The 9,319-nt window shown below is 36.6% G+C and overlaps 1 protein-coding gene across 1 annotated transcript; it reads left to right on the forward strand.

Moving 5' to 3' along the window:
• The first annotated feature begins 6,067 nt into the window (after nucleotides 1–6,067).
• LOC112798584 (uncharacterized) lies at nucleotides 6,068–7,841 on the forward strand. Its single transcript, XM_025841628.3, has one exon. The coding sequence runs from the start codon at nucleotides 6,423–6,425 to the stop codon at nucleotides 7,599–7,601; it is 1,179 nt and encodes a 392-aa protein (XP_025697413.1). The 5' UTR covers nucleotides 6,068–6,422; the 3' UTR covers nucleotides 7,602–7,841.
• Nucleotides 7,842–9,319: the final 1,478 nt, after the last annotated feature.

Here is a 9,319-nt window from a genome sequence, read left to right on the forward strand (position 1 = left end):
TGTGCTTATCAAAACTGGTGACCACTAACCATCCGACAATATAGGTAATCTGAACATCCAATACCTTACTAAAATGAACATCCAGTCTAACAAGGACAAATCCAAAACATAACCAAGTGATCACAAAATCTAACGGATAACCATCTTTGTTTATAGTAAAAATGAACATCTGAACACCTATAGAAATGAACATCTACTTTAGTTCATTGAAAATACGTGAAAACAATGTCTATGAGGAATAGCTACGTACCGAAAAACTATATAGTCAAGCGTGTAGAAATCAGAAACAACTTTATTAAACTGTATACTAAGTTATAGAATAATCATCAAATATACATGTTATGCTTTAAGTCTACACGAAATAAAAATAGTAAAATGCTTCGTTTTAACAAATGGAAAAATGGTTCTTGCAATCAATACCATGTGGACCTTTGCAACAGCTGCCTTAGAACCTTGAAACTAACATGAATCCTATAAACACAGAAATGAGAAAATATACACTATCACAACCTCGTACAACTAATCCCATTTTTGGTTGAAGGAGCTTAACAAAGACATGAAACCACCGTCTTGTTTGGGAACATCCAGGCTAGAAACATCACAATGGTTTATATCTTGAAATGTGTGCGGACGAACCACCTGCCAAAAATTAAAAAGAAAAAGTCCAATAGTTATGTTCTAGGATAGTACTATACCAAATAAACATACAAAGTTGGGATTAAGCAAAACATATACCGGATGTGAATTCTTTTGTTTTCTCCGTCTTGAATTCTTGATGGACTTCTCAAGGGCAGAGCCAAGCCTCTTACTCTTTGGCCTGCCCTTTGTGGTGACCTTCGATGGGCCTTGGATGTCATCAACACCGACATCATTCGAACTCTGAGAGCCAATGTTGGTCTGAGTCTCTGCCATGCTCTCGGACCTCTTTTTGGCACGGTGCGTAGCCAACTTGGCCCTTGTTTCTTCCAAAGCAACATGCAGCAATGCTGTTTCTTCATCATCACCGAGGAACTCTTGAACAACATTATAGAAGTGTGCACACAGTCCCCTGAATGCAACATGACTCTCATCTGACCGACTGACATCATGGCTACTTTTGACATACGTATGCTTGCACTTTATCTTCTTGCTCCATCGAGGAAGAATATAACAGGAAGGTACTTTGTACACTTTATACGAATGGAAAACTTCAAGGCAGTGACAGCATAACACACCTGAACTCTCAAAAAGATTGCATTCACAACGAAGCTCATGTGTGGAACGGTCAAAGTGAACATCATACGGAACGCATAGAATAGTATCGTTGAGTAGTTTCTCCTCTTCCACCTTCACGCAGACCACTGGACCCTGTTCATCAACTGCAGAAACTCTGCAGTTAGCCTTCCTCACAAACTCAATTTGAACATCCCTAAAAATGCTCGTGGTATACTCTTGCTGAAACTGTTTCTCTATAGGCGAGGTAGTTGCACAAGGGATAACCCCCCTCGAGTCTGCAGCATCATCCTCCAGTTCCCTCTGCTCCTTGACTCCAAACACATTGTCATATTCATGAACAAATTGGATCAAGCTAGTTTTACTGTGTAAGTATCCACCGTAGAATGCGTGCATGCTCTCACTCCTCTGCGTACTCTGCATTCCTGCCCAAAATTCACCCTTGAAGTATATTGGGACCCACATGCGTCGGTCATCATACAGATCTACAAGAAATAAATAATACCAAATTAAGCATATAAAGCTTACACCAAACATATTACTAAACCTGAGAAATGAACATCCACAATCACTGATATATTAAACATCCAAATATTTACTATAATGAACATCTAGTTAATTGTCATCCAAACTTACTGATAAACTAAACATTAAGATGCCGACCAATTACAATTAAAGCGCTAGAAGTAATCTTACAGAAACAAACCTGACAGCCATGTGTTGTTATGTAAGTTGTACTCATCTATAAAATCAGCCCAATCATCTTCAAATGACTCCTCCGTCCGAGAGTTCCACACAATGTCGTTTAGGTCACCATACAAAGCTCCGTACCGGCGGTAACCCCCAAGCTTCGAAGGTAGCTTATTCATAATATGCCAAATGCACCACCGGTGGCGTGTGTCGGGTAAAGTATTTTTGATCGCACGGTAAAGGGATCGACATTGATCGGTTATGATACACTTTGGAGCAGTTCCCATGCACTTCACCCATTGGACAAAAACCCACTCATAACTTCCGATTTCTTTATTCCCCAACAAAGCACAACCGAGGAGGGTCGACCTACCATGGTGGTTGACCCCAACGAACAACACAAACGGTAATCCATGCCTACCAGAAAAACCAACCAGATGTAAGAAATGCCAATCACGATCAAAATTCGTATTATCAAGAAAAGGTAAAAACACCAACTTAACTAATACGTACCTATTTGTACTGTACGTGCTATCAACTGACATGACGTCTCCATAGTATTCATACGACGCCTTACACCTTGCATCAACCCATACTGCACTCTTAAATTTACACTCATCGTCCAACTTCACCGCGTAAAAGAAGTTCGGATTGATGTCCTTCATTCTCCTAAAGTAGCTCATCATCTCCCTGACATCCGCATTCACGTTGCTACTTCGGAGCCTTGCTGTTATATAATTTCTTACATCCTTCTCTGAGAATCCCAAGTTAGAGGGGCCACCAGCTTCATTTGACAAAGCAAGGAATGTCTTGTTTGGTCGAATCCCAGCCTCATCATTATCCTCGATCACGCACTTCGCATGCATGGTCAACTGCCTATACTCATGATAGTGCACTGCCTTTTTCGGTGAACAAGGGTGAGAGTGCGTCAAGTCAACCTTGAGCAGAACCCAGTCTTGCACGTCTTTATCAAACTTTACATATATCCTTGCCTTGCACCCAGCAGCTGAAATCGTATTCTTCCGCGTTGGTGCTTTAACACGAGACTCGCGGATCCCATCGCGATTACAGTGTATAGCCTGGTTAATGGGAGCCTTTGTGATCTTATCAAATGTTGTCGTCCTTATCTTAGTTGCAAATCCAGCTTTCTTTGCATAGGTCACATAAAAGTCATGAGCCATCTGTAACTGAGCAAACCGCATTCCAACTCTTGGTATCTCGTCTTCTTGTAAGCAACCATGATCTGGTAACTGTATTTTATATTAATTCGAACGAAAAATTAATTACCGTTAGTTATCAAATCAAACATGAACATTATGAGTACACAAAGGTAAGCTAGACTCCAATACCTCATCACCAAGCTCCATCTCATCACTTCCAACATCTGTAACATCCGACAACTGTGCGGCCTAAAATTCCAAAACAAACAAAGTAACCAAAAGGAGGAAGATCCTGATCAAAACTCATTTCAATACAATCTCGAAAGCAATCACCGAAAACACATCAACAGCTACAAATCAAGCAAAGAGATTTTTTGTTCATTTCATGTATTATTTAAATAATTTTCACCATTTATTTGTTTTTTTTTTCTCATTTCATGTATTATTTAAATAGTTATGGGCCTTACTCACTCTTTAGTGGCTTCTTTTTCCAGTCCAGCTATAAAATTCTTTTTGTATATATTTACATATACACACTCGTTTCTTTAGATGCAATAAGAACATAAGCACATTTTTGATTAACTATATAATCCCATAAGCATGAAGAATATTAAAATAAAAGGCAGGAAGCATGTGAGCATATAACTTAAAATTATGCAGTAAGCATATAAACATGCCATTACATGATTAAAGCACTAATATAAGCATGAAAAATATTAAAAATAAAAGGTAGGAAGCATATCAGCATGTAACTAAAAAAATATTCAGTGAGCTAACTTTTAAACATACCATTACATAATTAAAGCACTAATATAAGCATGAAAAATAATAAAATAAAAGGCAAGAAGTATATCAGCATGTAACTAAAAAAATATTCAGTGAGCTAGCTTTTAAACATACCATTACATGATTAAAGTACTAATATAAGCATGAAAAATATTAAAATAAAAGGCAGGAAGCATATCAGCATGTAACTAAAAAAATATGGAGTGAGCTAGCTTTTAAACATATTATTACATGATTAAAACACTAGGCTAAACATTCCATGGTTAGCATGATGCAAATATAACTATCATTCAGTTCAATACAGTAAACAAATTCACCCACTGCATCACCCTATGGTTATGTATTTTAAATGCTTGCATGATCATAACCTAGAGATAATATACGCACACCATCGTTTAAAATGCATTAATATAAACATACCAAAAAATTAAATTATGCTATCCCATCATCCATATAAGCACGTAATTCCATAATAGAATGTTTAGCAAATAAAGATGCCATTTAACATGAAGAGAGCATACATTCATATAGAAAAACACGTACAAAAATATGCTTCCTGGATGTAATCATATAAGCATGCAATAATATGTGCTAATCCTCAGTGCATGTAATGATACCATTAAATATAAAACACCCATAAATTTATTTGCATCTCAACTAACTGATTACAATTGCATGTTTTAATAACAATACAATTAAAATACTCCTTTACATTGTGACTAAACCTAAAAACTAAACGCACGATAAACATCCATGGCAGGATTTGATGATCCAAATTGCTCACCTTGCTTGGCTCGTCAGAGGCTACACACTCTAAAGGTTCCACTATATCGACCTCCATTAATGAATTTCGGCTAGGTGATGTGCATAAAAGAGGATCCTCGCTTGAAACACGTCCTTCTTGCGATGCTGCCATTCTGAAGTCTTCAAAACCGGCTGCGCTGTGTGCGGAAGAGAGTACGGCACTGGTTGGTTAGTCGTTGTTGGCGGTGCAATGTTCGATCGGAGCTGAAGGCTGAAGCCGATCAACAGGACGCAGACGCGGGCAATTGATTGCTGTGGAAGGTGGAGATTAGCGCATGGGGCAGCGGTGTAATCCAGGAGGAGATGCCGTCAGGGAGATTCTAATTTAACGTGAATATTTGATTTTAACCTAAATATTTGATTTCAAGTTTCAAATTATTAATAATATGAAATTAATAAATAACCCATTATTTATTTTTAATTTCAATTACACCCCATTGTATGCATTGTACAATAAGTGTATTGTTTCCTCATACTTTTCCTTATTAAATTTTGGCCAGCATGTAACCAGTAAGAAAAAGTGAGTTATTGGATGAAATCTCACACCATTAAAATTATCATTAATGACTATTTAATGGCTACAAATCACAACAATTGCTGACTCCCTAACACTCCTCTTGTTATATTTATTAGCATAATATTCTCGTTGATAATATAATATTATGTATTTATTATTTTGATTATTCTCTGATTTATTTATCATCCACAAATGGGCTATACTTTATACATATTTTTTATACAATAAAAATATGTAGACCCCTTCTTCTAATCATTTTTCTTGGTTTCTAACGTATTTATTGTTAAAATATGAAAGAAATTTAATATTTTGTAAATACAAAACTATTTATGTGCATATTATTACTTAATTGTTTAATATATTGAACCAGATACTACACCATGATATTAAAATTTTAAGTCTAAAATTTGATCGTTATTATCTGATTTTTTTTTTTTAAATACTTACTACTTCAAAGCATTCTAAAAACAAGTCTGTAATTTACAGGAACATGTTAAATACAAAATTATTTTTTACCTCTTTTTAACAAATTAAACTTTTTTGAGAAATAATTTCAATCTAAATAATAATCCCTTGAACAAGAAAAGAGAAACCAAAAATTAATTTCTTTTAACATGAAATGAAAACAAAATGTGTCGCCACAAAAGTATAAAATTTTTTACTAAAATTCAGGAATTTAAAAAGTTAATTATTTTGTATTTTAAAGATATAGTTTTTTTTGGTGACTATTTTAAAGATATAGTTTAATAGTATAAAACAAAAACTTGAAATTTTTAATATATTTATTACATTAAAAAATAAGTTTTGCAAATTTTTTGTTATAATTTTAAAATATGTTATTAAAACAGATAATAGTGGGACCTTAAAAATAAATAAAAGAATAAAATCACGTAAAAAATATGTATAAAATAGACAAAGGCAACGTGTAGCAAAAAATCTAATAATCTATGCACCAAAAGTAGAAAGTGGGCTCCAATTTGTGTTTTTTTTTTTTCTTTTTTGTCTAGAAGTGAGCTACGTTCTATTGCTTCTATAAATATGGAACCTTCTTCTCAACAACAAAAGCACTCACTAGTCCCTCCAAAACTCAGCAGCAACTCTCTTCTCATTTTCCCACCAACCAAAAATAGAAGTTAAAAGTAAGTTCTCATTCGAATACTGTATTATTGCATATATATCTCTTTGTTCCACCAGCACACTAACACGTAACAACACAAAATTACTCAAGAAACTAGCCAACTCCACTACTAACAATGGTCGACGTGGACCGGAGGATGACGGGTCTGAACCCGGCTCACGTAGCCGGTCTAAGGCGACTCTCCGTCCGAGCTGCCGCCCCTCTTTCACCATCCGTCACCCTACGCAACGGCCTGCTCTCGTTCTCTTCCCTCGCAAACAAAGTCGCCACCCATCTCCGCAACTCAGGTATCCAGGTCGAGCCGGGTCTCACCGACACTGAGTTCGCCATCGCGGAGGCGGAATTTGGCTTCACCTTCCCTCCAGACCTCCGCGCCGTCTTGGCTGCCGGACTTCCCGTCGGCGCCGGATTTCCGGACTGGCGCGCCTCGGGCATCTCCCGCCAACTCCTCCGCTGCTCGCTGGAGCTCCCAGCTGCTGCGGTCTCCGTCCACGTGGCAAGAAACGCGATGTGGGCCAAGACGTGGGGCCCAAGGCCCAACGAGCAAACGAAGGCGTTATGTGTGGCCAGGAACGCGCTCAAGAGAGCGCCGATTCTTGTCCCAATCTTTGACCATTGCTACGTTCCATGCAACCCTTGCCTCGCTGGGAACCCTGTCTTCTTCATCGACGAGGAACGCATGTTCCGATGCGGCTTCGACCTCTCGGATTTCTTCGAGCGGGAGTCTCTGTTTCGAAGCTCCGACGCTGGGAATATGTCGTCACGGCGGAATTTCAATGTTTCCGGCGGAAAGAAGCCGCGGTGGATAGATTTCTGGAGCGACGCCGTCACGGATTTTCGTAGAAAATCGTCGTCGTCGGCGGCGATGGCTTCGCCGGAGAGGTTTTTGGACATTCGGCGGTGGAAAGTGCCGAAGGGCGTGGAGCAGTATATAGAGCGAATCGGGTCGTGTTTGAAGGACGGTGGATGGAGCGAATCTGAGGTATCAGAAATGGTTCAGGTTTCAGGTTCCGGTTTGGGTTTGGATCCAGGTTCGGATTTGTGTTCGGGTTTGGATAATCAGGGGGTATTAGATGCTTTGTTGTTGAAAGCAGATAGGTTCTCAGACTCGCTCCGGAATTCTGGGTGGAGCTCCGAAGAGGTTTCGGATGCTCTGTGGTTCAATTTTCAACCGGGGAAGGACCAGAAACCGGCTAAAAAGCTGTCATTTGAACAGGTTGAAAGGATTGGGAAACTGGCGGAATCGGTTTCCCAGTCACTATACGTGGAAATAGATTTAGGATCAGTTAAATAGTGGGATTTTTTTTTTTCCTTTTTTTTGTTTTGTTTGAGGGGCACGGCCAACGGCCAACGGTGGTATGCATATTTCCTTTTGTGAATATTTTTCGGAAATGCGAATCCATTGTTGGCCAACCGGGGTGTGCCTTCAAAACATACGTGGAAAATGATATAGCAACGTATATGATCATCCTCTTATGTAACCTAAATGAAAATGTTGATACTCAATAATCAATGGTTAGAGCAGCTTAAATAAGTACTAGTGTAAGATTTTAATTTAATACATACTTTGGACTCTTATTCGATAATTTTGAATTAGACTTGTTCTTACTTAATAATATTTAGATAATTAGAGTTATGTAAATATATGAAAGATATAGCAAATTAATCTTTAAATAGTTTGGCGAGCTGTTGAAAACGAAAAATAGAATCTGTAAATAAAAAAAAATCCATCAAATACAGCACCGTCTAAAAAAAATAAGAAAACAACAACATAAGATTGGATTAGAAGCATCGGTTACTATCATCATTAAGTGAAATTTTTTGACGTAATTTTTCAGATCATCCATGCCATCATAGGGAGTTAGAGTTATTGGTAATGCAAATTTTTAGACAGTTTAAAATTCATGACATCTGCTGTGAATGGTCCAACTCCATTGTCTGATTCGTTGTCTTCATTGTTTTGTTGATCTCCCTCTAGTTGTTGAGTTTCAGAGACATGCGCTGGATCAGAGTTTTCTTCCTCGTCATCTTATCGTTCATTGTGATCATCATTATGAGCAATCCGAGCATTGAATAGTTCAGTTATTTAATTTGTCATTTTTTTATTTTCTTCTGCTATGCGCTGATTATCTTGTTGTAATTCTGTTACCATCTGAAAAAATTCAGAAGGTATGGAAGGAGGTTAGCCAGCTATTGACAGATTTGAAAATTTTGGGACCTAAAGGAAAAAAGGACTTTTGTTTCTAGGTCCCACGGTGGGAGCCAATTATTCTTGTGGAGGTTGGCCGCTGTATAGCTTGTCCGCTGATGAATATCTGCAAGCTTTTCATCGAGATGAGTTATACTTCGACAATGAGAGGATAAGGAGTGAACATCTGCAAAAGACACTCCAACACTCAAATTAGTGAGAGAGTAATAAACTTTGTAAATTGCAATGTGTCCTAACAATTTTTTACCTTCATGATATTTGGAATGAAAATGTATTTGGTTATATTTTCGAAAATCTCGTTTTTATGAGAAATGATAATATTTTAAAACATTATTATACATTTTGGTATAACCGAATTATAATATATATAATCGACTTATAACATTTTAGACGAATTATATCTGTCACATCAAGACTTATGAGAAAAAAAATATTTTTTGTTAAAAAATCCTTTACTCATCATTGTTACTTTTTTTTTTATGTATTTTTCTACTATTTTCATATGTTTTTATTTCTTTTAATCTTCAAGATCAATTTATTTGTTGCTTAATTCAAAATATGAAAGGTCAGAAAGAATATGATTAGTTTTTAGACTATGATTAGATAGAATATTTTTAAATTTCACTATATTTTAAAGATTTAACTAACTTTGATTCTAAAGATACATATTAATATTATAAATTAAAAAAGTATTTTATTAAAAATATTAAAAAATTAAAAGATAAAATACTATTTTAATTTTTAAAATTTGAGTCAAATTTTAATTTAGTATCTAATATTTTAAACGTTTTATTTTTATTTCA

Source organism: Arachis hypogaea, chromosome 1 (genome assembly GCF_003086295.3).
Source record: "Arachis hypogaea cultivar Tifrunner chromosome 1, arahy.Tifrunner.gnm2.J5K5, whole genome shotgun sequence".
In the NCBI taxonomy this organism is placed as follows: domain Eukaryota; kingdom Viridiplantae; phylum Streptophyta; class Magnoliopsida; order Fabales; family Fabaceae; genus Arachis; species Arachis hypogaea.

What these genes read in the sequence shown, in the direction of transcription:
- LOC112798584 (XM_025841628.3), top strand. Translation starts at nt 6,423, where the DNA reads ATGGTCGACGTGGACCGGAGGATGACGGGTCTGAACCCGGCTCACGTA.